Below are 25,794 nucleotides of genomic sequence, written 5' to 3' on the forward strand. Positions count from 1 at the left end.
GGAATAAAGAGAAACACGTAACAACATTTATGGTATATTTTACATGATTTTATTTTTTTTGTAGTAAATAAAGTGGTTATAGGGCTCCAAGGAAAAGAACCCAGATGTTAGAGAGTTGTGTGAAATTTAGGGGAAACAAGCTGTAAAAAACACAGCCATAAAATAGGCTGTCAGTGCCACACATCTGGACAATACAGCTGTATGTTCCTAGTGCCTGTCGTCACCCAAAGAAAACTCAATAACCTCATTTCACCCCAATTAGTCCACATACCAACAGGATCAACATTAAGCAGCAAAGAATGAGGGGGCCACGCAACATTTGTATGGTGCCCCTATGTCAAGCACTTTCAGCTGAATTTGGTCACCAAGAAATAAGGGACTGCCAACGTAGCCATTTACACTATGATAAAACTCGATTCAACAATAACATCCTAAAAAGTCAGATTGACATCTTGGACTGCCGGCTACGCCAAACAGCACCAGACTTTCTGTAGTGTGAAAGTGACCTGCCAGTCACCCCCGATGGGACCTTGCCCATGTCTAATAAGTCCTGGGAGTCTTGACACCACTGTACAAAGTGTTCACCACCTTGGTGAAGACAGAGCTGGTAATAAAATGACCCAGCCTTGATGGTCCTGGGCACATTTCCCATTTATGCGTCCCCCTGGTAACGACCTGTCTTTACATTAAGACAAATATCACAAAGCATAAAGCCCCATGCCATCCTCTTGTCACTGATAGACTGTATCAAAGATCATAAAATGTCACCTCTCCTTTGTAGGTGTTGCTGGCAGCAAAAACAATCATGGACAATGGAGAGAAGCTGACCTTACCATTGGTAGGGAAACTCTTGAAATTTCAACTCCTGCAGATTAAAACCAAGGACCAGCAGAGGCGAGAAAACGAAAAGAAGGTACCATGTGGAACCTGGGTCCCCAGGAGCTCAGGAGTTAGTGGGTGGGTCAGTTAAAGACCTCCCCCTTCCTAAGTTGCTGTAGCATTTGTTGGGGGTGAATCTGAAAGTCACCTCTGCTCCTTAAGGAAGAAGTGCTCATAGGTGTATTTGAAGAGTTGTGATAAATATATTAACTCCCCTAATTTGTGAAAATGTCAATATTCAGGGCATGGAATCCAGGTGGTTTTATGGTTAGAGTCTTTAATATCGTAGCAGGAATGGGGCCCAGGAAAGAGACAAGGTCACAAGTAAATATCAAAACAAGGAGGAGAGACTCACCAAATTAGGATCTAACAATTTAAACTGTCTGTGATGTTCTCTCTGAGTGTTTATTCGCATGGCAAGCATCCTGCCCGTTCAGAGAGTGACAGCTTCTGTAACAATCCATCCTTCCTGCTTCCAGAGCCTCTGTCTGATCTTTTTATTTTCCACAGAGGGAAACTTTTTGTTCACTCTGCCTATGGAAATCAATTGATGTGCTTTTTAAAATTCACATCTGCATAAGAAAAATTATTGTAAAAATACTTTCGGCAGAGTGATGCCCAATTCAGAGCCATTTTTTATGATCATTAGTAGGAATGCGAAATGCTTTCCTTAGTTTTCAAATTATACCGAAATAGTTTTGTGACACCAGATGCTTCTATGTGCATGTGTGATGTGTTTCCACATGCGTAAGTGATGGATCAAAAGGAGAGTTCTTTGTGACCTGAGTAGGAAGGACAAAAACCAACTAATGGAAATAGAAAAAGTAAATATATTCCCATTGTGTCTTCCTTACCTTTGCAAAATCCTTGGATCTATGCACCCTACTTGATTGAGCTTTGGATGACGATGACGATGATGACAATGACATCATCACTTTGTACTTGCTATAGGTTCTATGTACTTGCAAAAGTTCTATGCTTTCCTAAAAAGAACCCCATATAGCTTCTTTTTAGGGTGACACATTCTGTATCCAGTAAAATTCTGTTCCAAGAAATGGCTGGTGCTGTGGTTTTCCATTTACTGGTGCTCTTTCCAACATGGATCATAGATCTGTACTCTAAGAAGCGCTCAGAGACGGGCTGGAGAGATGGCTCAGTGGTTAAGAGCACCCGACTGCTCTTCCAGAGGTCATGAGTTCAATTCCCAGCAACCACATGGTGGCTCACAACCATCTGTAAAGAGATCCGATGCCCTCTTCTGGTGTGTCTGAAGACAGCTACAGTGTACTCATATATAATAAATAAATAAATAAATAAATAAATAAATAAATAAATAAATATTTATAATAAATATAATAAATAAATAAATCTTTAAAAAAAAAGAAGAAGCGCTCAGAGAAGTCAAGAGTTAGCAGAGGAAAATTTAGACAATTTCAAAGTATAACCATCTCCTCTTGTGTGTTTAAATGCCAGTGTCATGGGGGAGCCTGAGTTGTGCGAGTGGACTGTGAGGTCAGTAAAACACTCAGCTGAGGAGCAGGCTGCAGAGAGACACTGGCCTGTTTGCTGACACTATAAGTCAGTAATCGCCTACTACAATATTTTCAGATTTTAATAAGCAGTCTTCAAATAAAAAATCAAATATTCTAGACACTCGGGAATTTTTAAATACATGAACTGACATAAAATATCCTCACATTGTTCTTTTGCTCAGCATTACTCTGAACTGTGAACTATATTGATGTGGTTAGGAGATTCTGAAGCTGTGCAAAGAACCTTGATTTGCTTGTTGAAATTTTGGGTGCCATGGCTTGAAGTTAATTTGCTGAAGAAAAAAGCGTGAGTCGCAGTAAGAGAACTCTGAGCAATTAAGAACCAACAATTACACAATCTAATTTAATATCCTTATTACCAGTGCTTCCCAGAGCACCAGCCCTTGTGTCTGAGCTAAAACCATCTGAGCAGGTGCTAAATAAATGGGTGAAAATTGATTGGAATGGATTGCTCCCCAGAAAGTCGTCCTTGTAAATGAGAGGTGAAAGGAGTGGTTTGCTGGGTGAGGGGTGAGGTAATCCATGTACATTTCTCAGCGATGCTAACCGAGAGATTAGTTGGAACAATTGAGGTTAATGCTTGTCGGCCAAAAGTCGGGCAGAGAGCAAAGTAAGCAGGGCAACGTGTCCCCTGCAATAGCTAACTGAAGTGCATTGTCAATGGGGAAGAGGGTCTTTCTTCTTCCTTGGCCGAACCTAGAAGGCTCTACTTTGGTTGCACAGGGAGCAAATCTTCAGCTTTTTCAAACTTGCCATTAAATCTACAGAGATACTCACTTTCATGGGCTAATCCTAATATATAGCATCTCTCCAACCCCAAGAACGTATTGTGCCTTCTGGGTTTAAGGTTTGGAAATGAACTTTCCAAAGAATGAATGCTTTAGGGAAACTATTCAGAGCGGTAATTATAGAAAACATTAAGGCAGGGACGGGGGCACTGAGGACTAATAGAATTAGGCATTTCTTGTCTTTTTGCTCCCCAGGGAACAGATGTAATGTGTCGCCATATATTTGGTCCTATTTCCACATTTTTTTTTCTCTAAAAACAAACGGTAAATTATAGCTTAAAGTGCCAGATAGAATAAAGATATTTTAGTCCTGTTTAAGTCCTGGTTATGCACTGCAGTTGAACACTGGCTATTGCCTTTGATTTCCACTTTGAAAGAAAACTTGTTAGATAATTAATATTGTAAAAACTCTAAAGGAGAGGTGCTCTGAAGGAACAGAATGTAAAATTTAGCACGTGGACTCATAGGATACAAATGGCAGCTTCTAATTGTTTGAAAACACTCATCTTTTTGGGAACACTTCAATAATCTATATATAAATATAGATATAGATCGAAACATTAGAAATGTGCTTTATTGTATAAACCTCTCTAACATCTCAGAACTTCTGAGTATGATTATCCTGTGTAATAATAGCCAATTGGGCTGTTTACTACATCATAAAATTTGAATGGGAGTGCTTGTTGAGAAATAAAAACATTTCTAACATTTCAGAACTTCTGAATATGATTATCCTGTATTATAATAGCAAATTAGACTGTTTACTATGCCATAAAATTTGAATGGATGAGTCTGTTCAGAAATGCATCTCCCTCCCACCATTATCTCAAGGATCACCCTGTAGCTTTGGTCCTGCATGAACATCTGCAGTTAATTCATCAGCCCGGCAAACACTCACTGTAACAAACACCTGTGGGCACAGGGTGCCAGGCGCAGGGATTCCCACCGTAGTCATTCTAGTTTTAAAATACGTCTCTTGGTTTTTAATCTGGAACATTTGATTTAGCTGTTGTGTCACCTTTTATTTTCAATCACTCTTTCTTCTGATTATTTTTGAATTATATATTAAATATAAGCACTCACTTGCTGGTGATTTATATCTCAGTGAGATTAAGAAACTAAAAGAAAATGATGCTCAAGAGTTGGGAAATGTCTATGGCTACATTACAACAAAAAAAACCAAATCCAAAACAAAACAAAACATTGACCTTTAATATTACTAATCCATGTAAATGGAGTCTTCCCATGAATCAGAACTGAAATGAGAATATTTGCACAGGCTGTCCTGAAAAGATCCAAACATGTTTTAATTGTGCCTTTCATGGATGAATTTAATCTGTTCATGTTTTCTTAGAAGTTCATAGCAAACGCTTTTCTATGAGAGACTAGCCCCTTCTGTCTGTGGTTTACATACCGAGTGTGCTGCCTTATTTTCACAAGCACTAGAACAGAGGAAAGGCAGACAGAAAGAACTATGGGAAGACAGGATTTAGCAACCTTTTCATTAAAAAATATTCAAACAGCCTAGTTTTACTAACGAGACATACCGAAGCCTCATGCAAGCTGCAGCCTTCTCCCAACGAGAGATGAAAAGAGATTAAGAAGAACCATTTACTTCCACAGACATTCCCGAGCTTCTTCCAGTCAAAACCCCAAGAAGCTGGAAATCGGCCAGAGAAATGCCATTTTGCGTGTGTGTTTTATTTTAAAGGAAAGGCCATGGGGACAGACCAGGAAATTACAGGCTGGTTAGTTTTGATTCAGTTGTGGTTAAATTCTTCAGAAACTATTTTAAGAAGTCAAACAGAGGAAGGGCAGGGAGCCTGCGTGGAGGGTTCCTGGGTGGTTCTAGGAAAGGAATAGCTTGCCTCACTAGCTGGCAGGAATTCTTTGAGGCAGGATTATCAAAATGAAGATCCAACTGACACAAATGGAAGATCTAAGGAACCCCAAACCCCAGCGATGCTGCAGAAATAAATGACGCCCCAGCTGGCCTCTCTGCGAAACAGGACTCTGCTTTGCTGGCTGTTTTGATTTTTATTAATGAAAATTTTTCATAAACTACTAGAAAATTTTCATTAAAGGAGAAAAATAGACTAACATTTTTAGGTAGCAATTAATAGTTACTATTTTTGACTGTTTAACTCTATATCTTCAGACATGTTATATCATTTCATAATTAAACGATTTAATAGCATTAGTACCATGGACCATTCCCAGTTTGCAGATGGTGAGACTATGGGTGGTGGGAATTTAAGCATTCCTGAAGGCTAACAGCTGTGCTCTCAACAGTCAGGAGTCCAATCCCAACCATCAGATTGAATGTGTGCTGTTAACGCCCGTGAACGCTTCACCTGTCTGTCTCAGTAATTCTAAGATGGCCTCCGGACTCCCATACAGTAGAATGCTGTCTGGTCTCAGGACTCAGTCTTGCTGGATAATCTGTCCACAGACATCTCTGGTCTCCCTGATTACTCTTCAGACAACTTCTAGAGGTTCACTGTGGGAACCATTGTCAAGGAGGAAAACTCAGCAAAGATAAACAGCATTGGGTTAACCAATCACTGATACCAAGAACAACCACGACTTAATTTCTAGTCCTTTCTTGCCAAGAAGTCACCCCGTCTCTTGAGGAAGAGACTTTCTGAGATTATCCACACACCCTAATGCCTTCTCCCTGCCCCTTTGGATGGTTAACGAGGATATTATTAGCTTTCATGATGCCAAAGTCTCTTTGCGACATGTCTGATCCTGCGTGAGGCACATAGTAGCCCTGCCCATCCCCCTCAGCCACCACACACACAGACACTCCCACATTCTGATTCACTGAACTAAGAACTGCACAAATTACCTCCCACGCCTAGTAATATTGTGTGGGGTCCTAGAGCTTGTATCATTTGATGAGATGAAACAAATACACCCCTAAGCATAAATGTTTTTATTTGTGTAAATTTATGTGTATGTGTACTGCTGGTGCCTACAGAGGTCTAAAGAGGGAACTGATCCCCTGGAGCTGGAATTACATATGAGCTCTTGGGATCTGCCCAATGTGAATGACCCTCTGGAGGAGCAACAAGTGCTCTTCACCACCGAGCCGTCTCTCCCACACCTCTAAGCATATATTTTCTTCCACTCCAACATGGCAAGCAGTTCTCAACCCATGGGTATCAACCCCTTCCACAGGGGTCGTTGAAGACCATCAGAAAACACAGATATTTAAATTACAATTCATATCAGTAGCAAAATTACAGTTTTGAAGTAGCAATGAAAATAATTGTATGGTTGGTGGTCACCGCAACATGAGCAACTTGTTAAAGGGTAGCAGCGGTAGGAAGGTGGAGAACCACTGTTCTGACAGTGCTCTGGAGAAGGAAGTTTTTAATTCAAATTCATGTACTTTCAGATCATTAGAGGTACTGGAAATGACCTGAGGCAATAAGGAGCAGGAAGGAGAAGGAAAGAAGGAAAAACAGAAAATAAAGAAAAAATATATAAGGACAAACAAATAACAAATAACAATCATCCTGTTATTATCAAAACCAGTAATATTCAGAATGCTTCTTTTTCTACTTCTTGATGTATATTATAATATATGTTATATATAATAATCATGATATATGATATATTGCATGCAATTTATCATATATATTCATTCCTTTAGAGAACTATAGTCATGGTAAAATATTTTAACAGTTTTTTAGCCAAAAACGTATCATAATTTGGCTATTATCACAACATCCATATCTATTGTTATCACTTGTTCTGTGAATTTCTACTGCCTATCCTAATTTTCCTATTTATTATTCTATTGATGGACATGTATGTGCTTTCTACATTTGGGGTAATAAATAATATATTATGCAATATGCAGTGGTCAATATTTTGAATAATGTATTTAGTGTAGATTTTAGAACTGGTTAAGTAGGTCCCCAAATATTCCCATAATCTTGTGTTTTCACATTGAACTGCTACCATTAGACATAGTTCTCCATGTAAAAAAATAAGACTTTAATCAACTTAACTTGGAGATCACTGTGTGTGTCATGCACCATCTTGGATATTTGGCAGTATAACAATGAAGGGATTTCATAAAAATAAAACATCTATTTCATACATGTATATTCTGAGTTTGGAGCATTTTTACACACACACACACACACACACACACACACACACACACACACAAATGCCTCTCTCATTACTCCCTTTGCACTGCCTCCTAATGTGGCCTTGCTAAATGGAGAAAAAGACATTAGTGAATAGGAAATACAGCTAGAACATCCAGGAACTGCTTGTGGGTCCCTGAGAAGACAGAGCAGAGGGCGTGCAGACAAGCAGAAAAGGAGAGAGGCAGAAGGATAGGAGAGAGGACACTGGGAGAGAAGCAGAAGCTGAGGACAGCTGGAGCCTCAGAACAGGAAGATAAGCTTAGAGCTGTGAGTCACACCAGCGTGTCCTCTTCTCCGGGTCAATGTCCTCAAACTCTATGTCTTAATAAAAATTACCCATCTTCTTTGTGAGATCAGACTAAAAACATGGTGTCTGAAATCACATTTCATACTGCATTACTAGATACTGGCACCAGAATTTGCCACTGATTTTGAATTTGGGGTTATGATCAACCCATTTCTCTCTAAGAGCCCAAGAAAAATCATAGGAAACAATGCTCAGGAGCTCCTGAACTGGTCGACTCCATGGAGGAAAATCACTGAGGAATTTTCCTCTGTGCTCTACAAATGCATGTAGAATGCTTAACTATTTGAATGAATGCATACGTCAGTAAGTCATTCTTTAAAATTACTTAACCTCAAATCACTTTCTTATCTCAATACAAAGAAATTACCCTTGTTTCAAATTTCAGCCATAAAAGTTTCTGGAAGACATCAGTTGGGAAAGTTGTGACTTGACTGTGGCAAGGCTAATGTCTACCGAAGACAAACACAGTGGTTTCACATTGGTACATGGGTCATCACCCAAAGCTGAGTTTTCAGAGGCCCTGATGACCCCTGATAGACCCAACAGGCTAATTGGAATCAGAGCCATGGCTATGGTCCAAGGACTCTCTGCAGAGAGCATGGGTGCCACAGCCCTCTGACCTGGCATTACTGTTCAATAGTTTTGTTGTTAAATTGTTGCTCGCCCCCACCAAGCTTGTTTTCTCCTTTATAAAGTGAAGCTAATGTTCTACCCATTGTTATCTATAAGGACTTTACAAGGTACAGCATCTGCTATAAAACATGAGCTCAGTAAATAGATATATCCTAGATATTGATGATGATAGCCATGACTGAAATCGCCCTTTGCTAATTTATGGCTGACAATATTACTTTCAGTATTGCAGGGAAGACTTTTTGGCCTAAAGTTTCCTCCATGTAGAAAAGCAAAGTTACAGAGAGAACATTAGCCCTAGTGCCTGATGCAGCAGCCTGACCACAGCCTGAGGTGTCTGCTCAGTCTTCCAGACCCTCCCATTGGTCTGTCACTGCCTTGAACCCTCGAACAGGCACTAACATTCTTGGCTTCTCTGGATCTTCTTTTCCTTTGCCATTGTGATTCTTTTCTTGTTTTTATCATTGTGAACAGGGGTCTTCATAATGACTTCTTGATTATCTCATGGTTATTTCCTTATTTCCTCCATCCCATATCAGCCATTTACTCCTATGTCTACCCTGACCCAACACTACTACAGTCTTAACGTCTCCCATTCTCTAACCTTGGATGTTCTCTATCCTTCCCTCTTAAAAATGACCTAATAGGAACTGCTCTCACCCCCAAAGTTTCTTCAGCTCCACTGTTGCTGCTGGCCTTTGGCAGCCACCAGTCTCTGGGCATTGCCATCTCTGCTATTCATCTACTATTCTATGGTCCAGACCTGTCATCCTATGCTTTAGCAAGTTTGACAAAGGATGCAGAGCCCAAGTTCCCTTCACAATCAAACTTTTCAAGGTAGCTGCCCCACACAGATGCAGTTCCTGGTGTTACTATCTCCATATCTACCACCTCTACAGCCCACCAGAGCTGTTTTTCCTTAGTGTTAACCACAACTAGGGACGCATCTTTTTAAACTATTTGGTACGTTTGCTCTCTCTCCTTACTTCCTACATTTTTTCCTCCATCTATATTTTTCCTCCATCTTTATTTTTTCTCCATCTTTATTAAATTGGGTATTTCTTATTTACATTTTTATATTTCAATTGTTATTACCTTTCCCGGTTTCCAGGCAAACATCCCCCTAACCCCTCCCCCCTCCTATATGGATGTTCCCCTCCCCATCCTCCCCACAAAAATCACGTTCACTGGGGGTTCAGTCTTGGCAGGACCAAGGGCTTCCCCTTCCACTGGTGATCTTACTAGAATATTCATTGCTACCTATGAGGTCAGAGTCCAGGGTCAGTCCATGTATAGTCTTTGGGTAGTGGCTTAGTCCCTGGAAGCTCTGGTTGCTTGGCATTGTTGTACATATGGGGTCTCGAGCCCCTTCAAGCTCTTCCAGTTCTTTCTCTGATTCCTTCAACGGGGGTCCCGTTCTCAGTTCAGTGGTTTGCTGCTGGCATTCGCCTATGTATTTGCTGTATTCTGGCTGTGTCTCTCAGGAGAGATCTACATCCGGTTCCTGTCTGCCTGCACTTCTTTGCTTCATCCATCTTATCTAGTTTGGTGGCTGTATAAGTATGGGCCACATGTGGGGCAGGCTCTGAATGGGTGTTCCTTCAGCTTCTGTTCTGAACTTTGCCTCCCTATTCCCTCCCAAGGGTATTCTTGTTCCCCTTTTAAAGAAGGAGTGAAGCATCCACATTTTGGTCATCCTTCTTGAGTTTCATGTGTTCTGTGCATCTTGGGTAATTGAAGCATTTGGACTAATATCCACTTATCAATGAGTGCATACCATATGTGCTTTTCTGTGATTGGGTTACCTCACTCAAGATGATATTTTCCAGTTCCATCCATTTGCCTATGAATTTCATAAAGTCATTGTTTTTGATAGCTGAGTAATATTCCATTGTGTAGATGTACCACATTTTCTGTATCCATTCCTCTGTTGAAGGGCATCTGGGTTCTTTCCAGCTTCTGGCTATTATAAATAAGGCTGCGATGAACATAGTGGAGCACGTGTCTCTTTTATATGTTGGGGCATCTTTTGGGTATATGCCCAAGAGAGGTATAGCTGGGTCCTCAGGTAGTTCAATGTCCAATTTTCTGAGGAACCTCCAGACTGATTTCCAGAATGGTTGTACCAGTCTGCAATCCCACCAACAATGGAGGAGTGTTCCTCTTTCTCTACATCCTCGCCAGCATCTGCTGTCACCGGAGTTTTTGATATTAGCCATTCTGACTGGTGTGAGGTGGAATCTCTACTTCCTACATTTTTGACCTTTTACTCACTCCCCCCTCTTGTTGACTGGCTTGTTCTCCTACACCAAATGAATAAGTGTTGCATTTCCCATGATCCAAAGCCTAATTCTCACATTTTTTAGAAAGTCTTACCCAAGTCAATTTATGTCTTTCCATTAAATCATCTGAACTCTATTACTTGCTCCTGAATTTGTAACTACAGTTAACATCTCTGAATACAGAAGGTGACACTTAGAAGCACAGAGCACCTCAAATATAATAGGATCACTTATAGAAGTCTTCCCAAGTTAACTAAAAACCACTTCTCACCCAGTATGCTGTGCCTCAGTAAAAAATAGCACCAAACCACAGGGCTCAAGCTCTGATCCATGTTGCTCCCCTTGATATGACTCCTTGTTCATGATTAGTGGTTGGACTCTCACACTGTCTCAACATCCAGAATGGGTCTGAATCCATCTACTGCCAAAACCTGACCTAACAGTAAGTCACTGTTAGCTCTTCTCTGGATTCCACAGCTCCTTTTTAGAATTTCAGTTTTCCATATACTTTCCCATCCTAAAACTCTCATTCTGCTGATTTTTCAATGAGGTATGATTTATTGGCTCCATCTCCAAAGCCCTGAGTGATGGGTCCATGCCCAGTGTTTCACCCTTGTCTTGGGCCACTCTGCTCTTGTCCTGCTGCTGTATGTCAGCTCTCTGAACACACATTTTCTTTATGCCCAAATGTCTTTACATGTCGTCTTTTTCCTGTTTCTCATGTGCATTATGACTAATTTTTCAGGTTTTTGCTCAAACATCAGTTCCTTAGAGAAGGCGTTTCATCCACCAACTTATGAGCACAGTCTCCTCTCCTCAGTTATGTTTCTATCCCTGCATTCATTAAAACTTGTAGTTCTATTATTATCAGTTTGTTACTTATCTTTCTTTTCCCTTAGACTGAACTCTAAGAGGTAGTGCCTAGCCCTGTTCTAGGCAGTGATTCATTTCTGGTGCAGAGAAAAATGCTGGGCCCTTTCACATTCCTGTACCAGGCCTGTGTCACATCCAAAACGGTTCACGACACTCCCAGCCTCTGTTGCTCTGTCCCTCTATTCATAGAAAAATGAATACTGAACAAGCAAATGACTATGTGGATGCTCACATTAAAAAAAAAACCAATTTCACGATGTTCACTACTTCTGTGCTTGCTGGTGTTTTCTCATTAAACTTAGTTCATCTTTATTATTGGAGATAGAGTAAGAAAGATGTCGAAGTCCACTGGGCTTGACTTTGACAGTGTGCTCTTTTCCTTTTAACTGCTCTTGTCTGTCTGGCATGGGATTCATTTCTTGAACTTTCACTTCTATTCCAAGGGTGTGCTCTGTGGCTGATGCCGCTGTGGCAGAGGTGGCCACAGTGGTGGAGGTAGCTTTGGCTGCTGCCTTTATTGCTGTTGCTGCTTCTGTCTCTTCTAGCGTGCTGTCTTACCACCGGCATATGCTTCAACCACACTGAATTTTTCTTCATTTTCTGCAGCCACTGGTGTACTTTCACAGTTTTTACCCAGTGCTATCAGCAAGTAGCATTTACAGATATTTGTATGCGATGGTTGCTAAGGAGCAAGTGCTAGAGTGGCAGAGGGTTGCCAGCCTCAGAACCTTCATGCTAAGTAGGGAAGCCTTTGGCACCAGTGATGCCATCAACGGAAGTCAAAGTTTGCCTGAGTCCTTCAGAGTTCTTAGTATGAAAAAAGTCATGTAGAGAACAAGCCTTTCTCCCTCTATGAGGCAGCCTGTTAGCTGAGTACCAAAGCTTCTTCTGTTCCATTTATACTATCTATAATATTTTGGGGCTCTTCAAATTAGTTTTCATGACCTTAAGAAATGGATGTTGGGGCTGGAGAGATGGATCAACAATTAAGAGTGTTGACTGATCTTCCAAAGGTCCTGAGTTCAATTCCCAGCAACCACATGGTGACTCACAACCATCTATAATGTGATCTGATGCCCTCTTCTGGTGTGCCTGAGAACAGTGACAGTGTACTCACATACAAAATAAATAAATATTTAAAAAAGAAGCATGTCAGAGCCCAAAATGATATAATATTTTAATTATTTTTGTCTTCAAGTATTGTTGCATATGAAAAAAATAAGATCTACATATTGCATCTATCTTCTTGTATGTATCATCTTTGGACCAATACTACACTATCATTTCAGCAAGAATAAACACTTCCAACTTATCAACACAGACACAGTTACACTAGGAAATAGTATGTACAGTTTGGGGGGACTTTTGAAAGGGCAGGGTAAATATTGGATCTTCCACAGACAAGTGAAGCAAGCACACCCTAGAGCAATTTGTGAGGAACTCAAACAACTGTAAGAATGTGCTTTCTTGTTGCAGATGATAGAAGAAAGAGCAAAGTCGGAGAAGGACAAAGGAAAAGGGAAGTCTCCCAAGGAGAAGAAGGCCGCCACTGTTAAGGCTGGGAAGGGAAAGAGCAAGGACCAGCCCGAGGCCACCGTAACAGTGAAGAAGACCACGCAGTTAAAACGGAGGGGAGAAGATGACGACACCAAATTCTACATCGGTGAGTGTGTCGCTCCACAAGGAGTCTTCCACCTCTTGCTTTAGAGACTAGAACAGGGCTTGAAGAGTCACCTCTATAATTAAACCTCTCATTCCTTGCCTTTTTATTATGAAGCCACAAATAACTTATGCTCTGTCACATCTCTGAAAGAGAGAAGGAGATAAGTTAGTGGAATAAAAGTTGATTCATGTGAGAAATCAAATCTAATTATTTGAGAGGTATATGCAGAGCAGTTTCTTTTTTTTAATCTATCCAGCATATTTATTCATTTATTTATTTACATTCCCAATGTAGTTCCCCTTTCCCTGTTCCTCCTCAAAAAGTTCCCCCCATACCCTCCCCTTCTTTGAGACAGTAGGGCCTCCCCTGGGTATCCCCCATCCTGGCACATCGGGTCTCTACAGGGTTAGGCACATCCTCTCCCACTGCAGCCGGACAAGGCAGCCCTATGTACTGGGACAGGGTGGGAGGAGGGCCTTGGTCCAGCCCATGTAAGAACATAGCTTCTTGACTCAAACTTTCCCACAGTCACTCTGTCTTAAACAGATCAAATAGAACTTCCTTCTGTCTTAAATGGCTGACACAAAAACGAGTCATCTTCGGGAGTTACTAGTGATGCACTGTTGGTTATCTCTGAGTCCAGGCAAAGCTACCTGTTACTAACTTTGTTTTATTTGTTTATTATTTGTATTCAATAGACTTGATTCTTGATTTATTTTAGCACTTTTGATCTTTACTTTGTTTAAATTAAGTAAGAGAGGTTGGTGCCCTTTTTTTTTTTTTTTTGCATCTTTTATCAATTGGTCCATCTCATATAGTTCTACTCTAAAGATGATATACCCAGAAACAATGATTCTGTGCTCTCCATAAACAATACCAAAGCTGGTCATTTTCCTGATTGGGGAAAAATAATTACATGAAATTAAAATGTGGGCGTCTGCTGTATGCCGTGTACATTGACCTTAGAAGCTGCACTGTAACAGTGTTAGGGCTCTTACGTATCATGCATGATTAGCACTACAGCAAGATTATCATAGTCTAAGAGATCCTCACGTTTTAACATTCCTAAGGTGCATTACCAGGAAAAAAGGGGGAGAGAACGACTTTTTAAAGTAGTATATATGTCTTAAAATGGAATACAGTACAACTGCCTCACCATTGATTCACAGCGTTCTCACCACCCTGACAGGAATTCATTCAGTGTTGTGCTACAGAGTACCTCCACAGTATTTCCTTATCCTGTAAACACCTCTACTTATAAAGTACCAGAAAGCTGCAGCTGCTTGTAACTCAGGAGTCAAGCCAGATGCTGCTCAAAGGAGATTAGAATCAAAGGAAACTGGTTGCAGGTTAAACTCTGACAAAAGCCCAGGCACCATTTTCCATGGCCACAGACCTCATATGTGTTGGCCCTCCTAGTATGTCAATGTCTCATTTGCAAACGTGATTTAATATTTTGTAAAGTGGCCACAGTCTCTTTACTGGGAGAGCGAATAATGAAAAACAGTCAACAGTCCTGTGTTGCAGCCAACTGGCTAGGTCTTGGCAAGCCAGGGAGATTACAAAGGCATGCATAATTGAGTATCACCATTGATTTGCCTGGGGACAACCTGTTCTACCTAACAATGATAGCTGACCTTCTTTATGATATTTTCAACAGACGATGAGCCGGACGATGGTGCCCAACATTACGTTATTGTTGTGGGCTTCAACCATCCTCAGCTATTGGCCATTATGACTGAACTTGGCATTCCTATTACCAGTGTGATTAAAATATCTTCAGAGAATTATGAACCTCTGAAGACATACCTGGCAGCAGTCATGCAGCAACAGGAAGCTCTCCTTCAGCCGGAAGGTATGCACTTGGCCATAGAGCTCACAGGGTCCATCAATATTGCCCCGCCCCACAAGTACAAATGCAATCTGCTGTCCGAAACATGGTTATAAAACATGCACATTATTAAATCCTTTCAAGACTGATTTGCTATTTATTCTGCGTATATCAGCCAAGAGCCATAAATCTGGCAAATTAAAATCATACTCTGCTCTTGTATCCCTGTGTAGTCACAGAAAACATAGACTACAGGTCAGAAGACTTGGTTACTCAACTATTACTCTCAACTACTACTTCTCAGCCTTTTAGCTGAGAGCAAGTGTGGTTACACAACTATATTTTTCAGGAACTTTTGACCTGCAATGTTTAGCCAAAGCCTGGGCTAGATGAATATTTGTTAAGACTCTTTTCTTTCAAATGATATAGTCACCTAACAGCCCAGACAAGACCACATAGTTGGATTCGTGTGTGTGTGTGTGTGTGTGTGTGTGTATGTGTGTGTGTGTGTGTGTGTGTGTGTGTTGTGTTCATGGGGAACAGAAGATGGTGTTGAACCATTTGGAACTGGAGTTACAAGTGGCTGTACATCACCTGACATGGCTGCCAGAAACCACACAGGTCTTCTCGAAGAATGGCAAATGCTATCAACTGCTGAGCTACCTGTCTAGTTGGGATTTACATGTTAGTAATTCTACATATATTACTAACTCATTTTGATAAAAGTCAGAGAAAAAATTGTATCTTCCAGGCTTAAACTGAGAAGTTAATGAGATGAAGCCCCAGCCATATTACTGTCCAGTCATCTTGAGTATTGGGGCCTTTATCTCAAGGAACTGTGCTAATTTACTTCTCTGGGAAAGAAACAGAAAGCTACTGTGCCCTTAGCACTGAGAATCAATGCCAATTTGTGATTCCAGGAACCAAGTTATTTTTAATATATGTGTTACTTTTGATATTATCATCAACAGCTACACTATGTCTTTTAACTTACACAGTCAAATATCAATTTCCTTCTATTTTTCCCCAAAATTAGAAATCACTAACTCTGATAATAATATTAATAATTACCATTTATTGGGTGCATAGTCTAGGGTCTAAGCTCAATGCTAAGAGTTCTAAATATATTGATTTATATAGTTTTCACAACACTCCAAGGAAGTATATATTTTATGTTGAGAAAATATTTTCATAGTATATATTTTGTGGTTTTCCCCCTCCCTTAATTCTTTAATGATTCTCCCTACCTCCCCATCTACCCAACTTATTGTTCTTTTGCTCTATTAAAAGGAATAAAAAAAACCCCACAAAATACACATGCAGAAACTCCACAAAAACAGAAATCAAAATCTTGCTTGTATAGTAAGAGACTAATTAAGACAAAAACTGCTCTCCCTCCCATTGCTACAAAATTATAGAAAAATGCTGTCTTTTACCCCCCCCCCACTAGGTCTGGCACCGCAGTGCCCCAAGACATCTGGTAGGCATCTTCCTTTCAGTCAGCAAATCCTCTCACCTGCTTTGCTCTATCCCATATCACACTGTACCCATCTAGTTTCCAAGTCAGGCTTCACCATGCCAGAAACACACATCCCAATTTCATGGCGGCCCAGTGTCTCTAGCCACCAAACACTCTCTTAAACTAAAATTGCTACATGAAAGAACACACAACGCAATAACCTCTGATCCAATTGATAAGATATAATTTCCCAGCTAAACATACAAAGCCCTGTACACACCCATCCCTTAAGAATATTCATAGCAACCTGTAAATACACAGACTGGAATCTTAACATCAGCCTCCATGTTCTCTCTGTGGCTTCTTCCCTTCATTCAGGTGTCCAGCTAAAGCTTCTAAAAGCAGCTGAAAGCTCACAACTGACACCCTTTGCACAGACACTTCAAACGTTTGGTCCTTACCCTCACCTGGGAGAGCACCTCCGTAGCAATCCTATCCCATCCGATTGACTGTGGATGTGCTGTGTACATGTTTCTTTTGCCATCATAGCCAGGCTCCTGGTCTCCAAATCTGCATCTTAAAGTGTTGCACCATAGTATCTACTACATCCCTGTTGACTCTACGAGGCCATTTTTCTGGTTTAATATCCACATCATAGTGATACACATCTTTTATGAATATTCTTAATGGAAGGATGTGTACAGGGCTTTGTATGTTTAGCTGGGAAATTATATCGTACCAGTTGGATCCGAGGTTATTGCGTTGTGTGTTCTTTCATGTAGAAATTTTAGTTTAAGAGAGTGTTTGACTGCTAGAGACACTGGGCCGCCACGAAATTGGGATATGTGTTTCTGGCATGGTGAAGCCTGACTCGGGAACTAGATGGGTAGAAAGATTGCTGCCAGGCTCAGAGAGAAACCTTCAACAGTGTGATATGGGATAGAGCAAAGCAGGTGAGAGGCTTTGCTGACTGAAAGGAAGGTGCCTACCAGATATCTTGGGGCACTGCCGTGCCAGATCTAGTGGGGGATAAAATACAGCATTCTTCTATAATTTTATAGCAACACCCTCCCAGAAAGTAAAATAAAACAAAAAGTCTACAAAATACCATTGAAATAGTTTTGTGTTGGCCAAGTACTCCTGAGAATGGGGTTTGTAGTGAAGTGTTGTCAATATACCTAGTAAGACACAATTGAAGAAAACTGATTTTTGTTTTACCAGTTGGTATCAACTACAGGCAACTTCTTGGTTAGGGTAGGGCCCTGTGTTCACTTTTTCATTTCAATGCAGGGACCTTACCTAGCTTAAACCTATGCAGGCACTGTGCATGCTGCCACAGTCACTGAGAATTCATATTGCATCAGTCTCATGTTGGAGAGACACTGCTTTCTTGGAGTTACCTATTAGGTCTGCCTACATCCCTGAACCTTAAGGAGAGATCACTGATGAAAACATCCCATTCAGTACCAAGTAATCTAAAGTTTCTCACTCTCTTAACATTGTTCAGTTGTGTGTCTCTGCATTAGTTCACTGTATGGCACTAACCTATGTGTATAGCAGAATGTTATTAGGAGAAATTTTATTGCTGTGTTCCCTTAGCAGAATAATAGTGTTGAGTTTTCCCCTAGACCCATGGGACATATTTAGTCTTGGGTTCTTGACCAGTTTAGCAGTGTCATATATAGTTTCCATTTCATGGAATGGACCTTAAATCTAAATCAGAAAGTGATTGGTTACTGCCATAACACTCGTGTCACTATTGCACAAATATATCTTGCAGCCAGGTCACTGTTGTAGGTCACAGGACTTATAGATGGATGGTACTGGCTACCTTTTTCCTCTGGTAGCCTGGAGAATACCTTTTAGTCCCATGAATACTTGTCTGGGGTGAAACTTCTATTTAGGCACCAGCTCAACTACTCATATTTGATGACATATCTAAGTGTACTCAGCAGTACATTGTAGAGAGTGACCAATGGCACAGACAATAACTTATAACGTTTGGTGGTTACCCTTTGGCCAACAACTAAACAGGATATATCTCATCCCTGGCACTGGAGACATTACTTAAGGGCATAAGATATCCAGTTGGGGCATTGTCTCCATGTCATTCAGATTCATTTCATATACACATATATCTTACGGAGTTTCTTCTAAAGTAGGTTTACAAATGGATTTTTTTCAAATGGCTTTAGTGTTAGTTGTCTTTCCATGTATTCCTTCCTTAATAATTCTCTCCCATCCCCTCTTTAGTTTATACTGCTAATCTAGTTTCTCCATTGTATCTACATTATATTCTATTTGCCATTTCTTGAGAGACCCCTGCCTTGCCCCAATCCCTTACTAAATACTTAACTTCTGTGGTTATTCAGATTGTAGCACATTTACTAAAGGCTTAAAAGCTGATTCACATATAAGAGAAAATATGCAATATTTGTCTTTTAGAATTTGAGTTACCTCACTCAGAATATTTTTCTAGCTCTATCCATTTAGCTAAAAATTTCACAATGAATTTCAAATTCACTTTCTTAAAAACTGATTAATATTCCATTTTGTAAATATACCACAATTTCAATATCTATTCATCTGTTGGTGGACATCTAGGCTGTTTCCAAATTCTGGCTGTTATGAAGAGAGCAGCAATAACACACAGGAGCAGAGTATCTCTGTAGTAGGAGGTAAAGCCCTTTGTATCTATTCTCAAGGGTGACATAGCTGGATCTTGAGGTCTACCTATTCCTAGCATCCTGCCACACTGATTTCCATAGTGACTGTTCAAGTTTCAATCCCACCAGCAATAAATAAGTGTTCCTCTTTTCCTGCATCCTTACCAGCATGTGCTATATTTTTTTAATTGATCTTGACCATCCTGACTGCTGCAAGATGAAATCTCAAAGCAATTTAATTTGCATTTCCCTAGTATATAAGAATGGTTAGTATCTCTTTCAGTGTTTCTCAACCATTTGTATTTTTTCTTTTAAGAACTTTCTGCTTAGTTCTGTAGACCATTTTTCTAACTGGGTTAGTCGTTTTCTTAATGTTCAGTGGTTTTTTACTTGTTTGTTTTTTGTTTTTGTTTTGGTTGTTTTTTTTAATTCTTTATGTATTTTGGATACTAACCCTCTATCAAATGTGTAATTAGTAAAGATCTACTTTCATTTTGTAGGTTGTCATTCTTCTGAATGATGGTACCCTTTCCACACAGAAGTTTTCCAGTTTCAGGAAGCCATGTATTAACTGTTGTTAGCGTTTGTACTACTGTTATCTTTTGCATAAAGTCCTTTCCTGTGCTAATGAGTTCAAGACTATCCCTACTTTCTCGCGATTTGGTATGTCTGCCCTTGTGTCCTTGATCCATTTGGAGCTGAGGTTTTGTTTTCTGTTTCTGTTTTGGTTTTGTAGTGTTATAAGTATAGATCAATTTGCATTCTTCTACATATAGCCATTGAGTTTGATTGGCATCACTTGTTGAAAATGCTGTCTCTTTCTCCACTGTGTATTTCTGGCTTCTTTGCCAAAAATCAGATTTTCATAGGTGTGTGAACATATGTCTATATCTTTTATTAGATTCCATTAATTAGCATGTCTATTTTTTTGACAAACTGTGTTTTATAGTTATTGTAACTCTGTAATACAACTAAAAATCTGAATAGTGATGCTTCTGGCACTGTTGTTGTTGTTGCTGTTGTTGTTGCTGTTGTTGTTGTTGTTGTTGTTGATGTTGTTGTTGTTGCTGTTGTTGTTGTTGCTGTTGTTGTTGTTGCTGTTGTTGTTGCTGTTGTTGTTGTTGTTGTTGCTGTTGTTGTTGCTGTTGTTGTTGCTGTTGTTGTTGTTGTTGTTGATGTTGTTGTTGTTGCTGTTGTTGTTGTTATGTTGTTATTCAGGATAATTTTAGCTACCCTGGAATTTTCTGTGTTTCCATGTGAAGTTGAGAAATGCTTTTTCAATTTCTGTAAAGCATTGTGCTAGAATTTCGATGGGGAGTGAGTTGAATCTGAAGATTGTTTTGATAAGGTGGCCATTTTAGGTATGTTAATCCTACTAATCCTTGAACGTATGAGATCTTTTTAATCATCTGATATTCTCCTCAATTTCTTTCTTCTTAAAGTTTTTTTATTATACAAGTCTTTCACTGGCTTGGCTAGAGTTATCCAAAGATGATATTTAAGCTATTATAAAAGTTATTGCTTGCTGATTTCTTTTTCAGACCATTTGCTATTTGAACATAGGAAGGCCACTGATTTTTGTGAATTAATTTTGTATTTTGATACTCTGCTGAAGGTTTTGATCAGATTTAGAAGTTCCCCGAATGAATTAATAGGGTTGCTTATGTATAAAACTATCTCATCTGCAAAGAAAGATACTTCAACTTCTTTCTTTCCTGTTTTTATACCTTCAATTGTCGTATTGGCTATCCGTCCAGTGCTTCAAGTAGTGTATAGGATAGGTATGCAGAAGAGTGGACATCCTTGTATTAGTCCTGATTTCAGTGAAAATGTTTTGAGCTTCTCTCCACTTACACTGATAATGACCATGAGCTTGCTGTACACTGCTTTTATTATGTTGAGATATGTCTGTTGTATCTCCCCAGGATGTTCATCATGAAGTGTTGTGTTTTGTCAAAGGTTTTTCTCTGTATTTAATTAGATGATCATGTGGGTGTTTTTCTTCCTGTCTATGTAGTGGATTACATTTATAAATTCATGCATGTTGAACCATAACTAAATCTCTAGGATGAAGTCAACTTGATCATGGTTAATAATCATCTTAAAGTATTTGTTCTTAGGTTCATTTTAGAAATATTAAGAATTTTTGCACCTATGTTAATAAAGAATATTGGCCTATAACTTTCTCTTTTTTGATGAGTATTCATGTAGTTTTGGTATCAGGAAAATAGTGGCCTTATTTTTTTAAATGGGAAATGTCCATTGTAGTTCTATAATTTGAAATGTATTGGCATTAACACTTTGAAGACATGGTAGAATTCTGTGATGAATCTATAGGCTCTGAGATTTTTTTTGTTAGATGACAGTAAGTTACTGTTTCTATTTCACTGGGGGAGTTTATGGGTCTATTTAAATTTATTTGTTTATTATTTATCGTTGGTAGGTTGTACATATTAAGAAATTCACTCATTTCTTTTAGTATTTCCAGTGTGGTAAAGTGCATATTTTTAAAGCCAATATAAAGTCTTTATTAACTGACCAATGACTATACTGGGTTTTTTGGGTCCCAGTGCAGCCCAAGCCTTTCTCAGGGGAAGTTTTAAGAACAAAAATATATTCTGGGATGACATATTTCAGTTAACAAGAACAGTTAGCCAAAATAGAACTATAGAAGCAAGAAAAGAAAATTAGTTAACTTAGATATCTTCTAAGAACTATGGACTTTAATGGATTAAGTCTTTAGTTTTGACAGGTAGTGCTGTCTAGTTTTATGGCCTGAATGGTATTTCCATCATGGAATCAGTTGTATAAAAAAATTTACCCACTCTTTTAGTCTTTTTTACTAATTATTTTGTTTACATTTCTTTTTTCTTCCATTTTTATTAAATTGGGTATTCCTTATTTACATTTCAAATGTTATTCCCTTTTCAGGTTTCCAGGCCATTATCCGCCTAATCCTTCCCCCTTCCCCTTGGGTGGTCCCAGTCTCAGTTCAGTGGTTTGCTGCTGGCATTCGCCTCTGTATTTGACATATTCTGGCTATGCCTCTCAGGAGAGATCTATATCCGGTTCCTGTCAGCCTGCACTTCTTAGCTTCATCCATCTCATCTAGTTTGATGGCTGTATATATATGGGCCACATGTGGGGCAAGCTCTGAATGGCCGTTCCTTCAGTCTCTGTTCTAAACTTTGCCTCCCTATCCCCTCCTATGGCTATTTTTGTTCCCCCCCCCCTTTTTTTATCTTTATTAACTTGAGTACTTCTTATTTACATTTCGATTGTTATTCCCTTTCCCGGTTTCCAGGCAAACATCCCCCTAACCCTTCCCTCTCCCCTTCTATATTGGTGTTCCTCTCCCCACCCTCCCCCCATTACCGCCCTCCCCCCAACAATCACGTTCCCTGGGGGTTCAGTCTTGGCAGGACCAAGGGCTTCCCCTTCCACTGGTGATCTTACTAGGCTATTCATTACTACCTATGAGGTTGGAGCCCAGGGTCAGTCCATGTATAGTCTTTGGGTAGTGGCTTAGTCCCTGGAAGCTCTGGTTGGTTGGCATGGTTGTTCATATGGGGTTTCGAGCCCCTTCAAGCTCTTCCAGTCCTTTCTCTGATTCCTTCAATGGGGGTCCCGCTCTCAGTTCAGTGGTTTGCTGCTGGCATTCGCCTATGTATTTGCTATATTCTGGCTATGCCTCTCAGGAGAGATCTATATCCGGTTCCTGTCAGCCTGCACTTCTATGCTTCATCCATAGGTGCCATAAGTGCTTCATCCACTTATCTAATTGGGTGGCTGTATAAGTATGGGCCACATGTGGGGCAGGCTCTGAATGGGTGTTCCTTCTGCCTCTGTTTTAAATTTTGCCTCCCTATTCCCTGCCAAGGGTATTCATGTTCCCCTTTTAATGAAGGAGTGAAGCATTTGAATTTTGGTCATTCCTCTTGAGTTTCATGTGCTCTGTGCATCTAGGGCAATTCAAGCATTTGGGCTAACATCCACTTATCAATGAGTGCATACCATGTGTGTTTTTCTGTGATTGGGTTACCTCACTCAGGATGATATTTTCCAGTTCCATCCATTTGCCTATGAATTTCATAAATTTTTGATAGCTGAGTAATATTCCATTGTGTAGATGTACCACATTTTCTGTATCCATTCCTCTGTTGAAGGGCATCTGGGTTCTTTCCAGCTTCTGGCTATTATAAATAAGGCTGCTATGAACATAGTGGAGCATATGTCTTTGTTATATGTTCGGGCATCTTTTGGGTATATGCTGAAGAGAGGTATAGCTGGGTCCTCAGGTAGTTCAATGTCCAATTTTCTGAGGAACCTCCAGACTGATTTCCAGAATGGTTGTACCAGTCTTCAATCCCACCAACAATGGAGGAGTGTTCCTCTTTCTCCACATCCTTGCCAGCATTTGCTGTCACCTGAGTTTTTGATATTAGCCATTCTGACTGGTGTGAGGTGAAATCTCAGGGTTGTTTTGATTTGCATTTCCCTTATGACTAAAGTTTTTGTTCCCTTTTTAAAGAAGGAATGAAGCATCTGCATTTTGGTCATCCTTCTTGAGTTTCATGTGTTCTGTGCATCTAAGTTAATTCAAGCATTTGGGCTAATAGCCACGTATCAATGAGTGCATACCATGTGTGTTTTTCTGTGATTGGGTTATCTCACTCAGGATGATATTTTCTACTTCCATCCATCTGCTTATGAATTTCATGAAGTCATTGTTTTTGCTAGATGAATAGTAGTCCATTGTGTAGATGTACCACATTTTCTGTAGCCATTCCTCTGTTGAAGGGCATCTGGGTTCTTTCCAGCTTCTGGCTATTATAAATAAGGCTGCTATAAACATAGTGGAGCATGTGTCTTTGTTGTATGTTGGAGCATCTTTTGGGTATATGCTGAAGAGAGGGTCCTCAGGTAGTGACTGTGGGAGAAGCAATATGTAATTTTAGTTCTTTTATGAACTTGGATGCCCTTGTGTTTGGTGCATTAATGTTCAGAATTGTAGTATCCTCTTGGTATATTTTTACTTTTATGAGTCTGTAGTTTCTTTACCTCTTGCGATTAGTTGTGGTTTGATGTATATTTTGTCAAATATTAAAATGGCAACACCTCCTTGCTTCATGAGTCTATTTGTTTAGACTACATTTTTCCATCCTTTCACCCCAAGGTGATATCTATCCTTGCTGGCAAAGTATGTTTCTTGAATGCAGCAGAAGAATAGATTCCATTTTACAACTTAATCTGTTAGGCTGTGTTCTTCTTATTGGGAAATTAAGACCATTAATGATGAGAGTTACCAATAAGCAACATTATCATTTTGTTATTATTGCGCTTCCTCCTCTTTCATTTATTGTTGTTAAAGTGTTCCTTGTGCCTTCTTATGTGTGGTTCAGACTGAAGGGGTTTTCTAGTGCCTTCTATAGTACTGAGCTGGTAGACAGTAGTAGCTTAAATTTGGTTTCATTATAAAATTTGATAGCTTTGTTGGGTATAAAAATCTGGGTCTACCAGAGTTGTTCAAATGCCATTCCAGGCCCTTCTGAATTTCAGAGTCTCTACTGAGAAATCATGTGTTAGTCTAATGGATCTACACTTACATGTTACCTGGCATTTTCCCTTGTGGGTTTCTTTGATCTACATAGTTCCTGTTTTGATTAGTATGGGTCATGGGGAATTTCTTTTCTGGTTCTGTTTTTTGGTGTACCCTATGTTTCTTATACTTTGATAACCAACTTCATCTTTAGGCTGGGGAAGTTTTCTTTTATAATTATGTTAAAAAACCATTTTCTGTACCTTTTAACTAGGTTTTTAGCCTTCTATCACTATTATTCATAGATTTGTTCTTTCCATAGTATCCCAGGTTTCTTGAATGCTTTGTTCCTTGGTTGCTTTAGATCTAACATTTCCTTTGACTGAGGTGTCCATTTCTTCTACCTTTTCATCTGAGATTCCCTTTCCCGTGTCTTGTATTCTGCTAGTGAGGCTTACTTCTGTGATTTTTGTGCAATATCCTGCAATTTTGCTGCATTTCTTAGTACCTCCTGAAATAGGGTTGCTGGATTCTGGTGGAAATATGTTGTCTTGGCTGTTCATGTTTGTGTTTCTGCACTGAGGTCAGTATTTGGAATTATTTTTTTTTCTTTTCTTTTTTTCAGAGCTGGGGACCGAACCCAGGGCCTTGCACTTGCTAGGCAAGTGCTCTACTACTGAGCTAAATCCCCAACCCCTATGATATTCTTGATATTAATATCTCATCTTTGTTGGTTGGGTACTCTATTCTTTGGTTGCTCTTATCCATTATGGATCCTAGACAAGTGTGGTAGCTATGGGGGTCCACAGTAGATGGTACTTCTCCAGTCCATGAGTAGTAAAAATAAATGGAAATTCCCTAAATGCAGGCCTGAGAGGAAATACAAAAAAATCTGGGAACCTGCGTTTGCACCAAGAGACAGAATCCTCATAAAAAGAAAATGGGCTAGGAGGAGAGGCTCCTACAAACATGATACATTAGGACGAAAAACGGGCCGGGAGAGAGAGAAAATGGTAGGAGAACCCTGGGTCTATACCAAGAGGTGGCATCCCTAGGAAATGGAGGACAGACTGCTGAAAACAGGCTGTTAGAGTATTGAGAATGAGTCTGAAGGGATCCTAATGGAGGAAAGGAAGGAGAATAAATATCGCC

General features: G+C 39.7%; 1 protein-coding gene across 5 annotated transcripts in view; it reads left to right on the forward strand.

The window, feature by feature from the left end:
* The window catches only part of Spag17 (sperm associated antigen 17), a 244,918-nt gene that overhangs the window by 76,048 nt on the left and 143,076 nt on the right, over nt 1-25,794 (forward strand). For all 5 annotated transcript variants that reach the window (XR_015669308.1, XR_015669316.1, XR_015669314.1 and 2 more), the window contains 3 exon segments: nt 782-913; nt 12,961-13,147; nt 14,808-15,002. Coding sequence is in view for 2 of the 5 variants with exons in the window: in XM_087634617.1 (XP_087490743.1) it covers nt 782-913; nt 12,961-13,147; nt 14,808-15,002 (514 nt within the window). In the remaining 3 variants the exon portion in view is untranslated.

Source organism: Rattus norvegicus, chromosome 2 (genome assembly GCF_021556685.1).
Source record: "Rattus norvegicus strain SHRSP/BbbUtx chromosome 2, alternate assembly SHRSP_T2T, whole genome shotgun sequence".
NCBI classification, from domain to species: domain Eukaryota; kingdom Metazoa; phylum Chordata; class Mammalia; order Rodentia; family Muridae; genus Rattus; species Rattus norvegicus.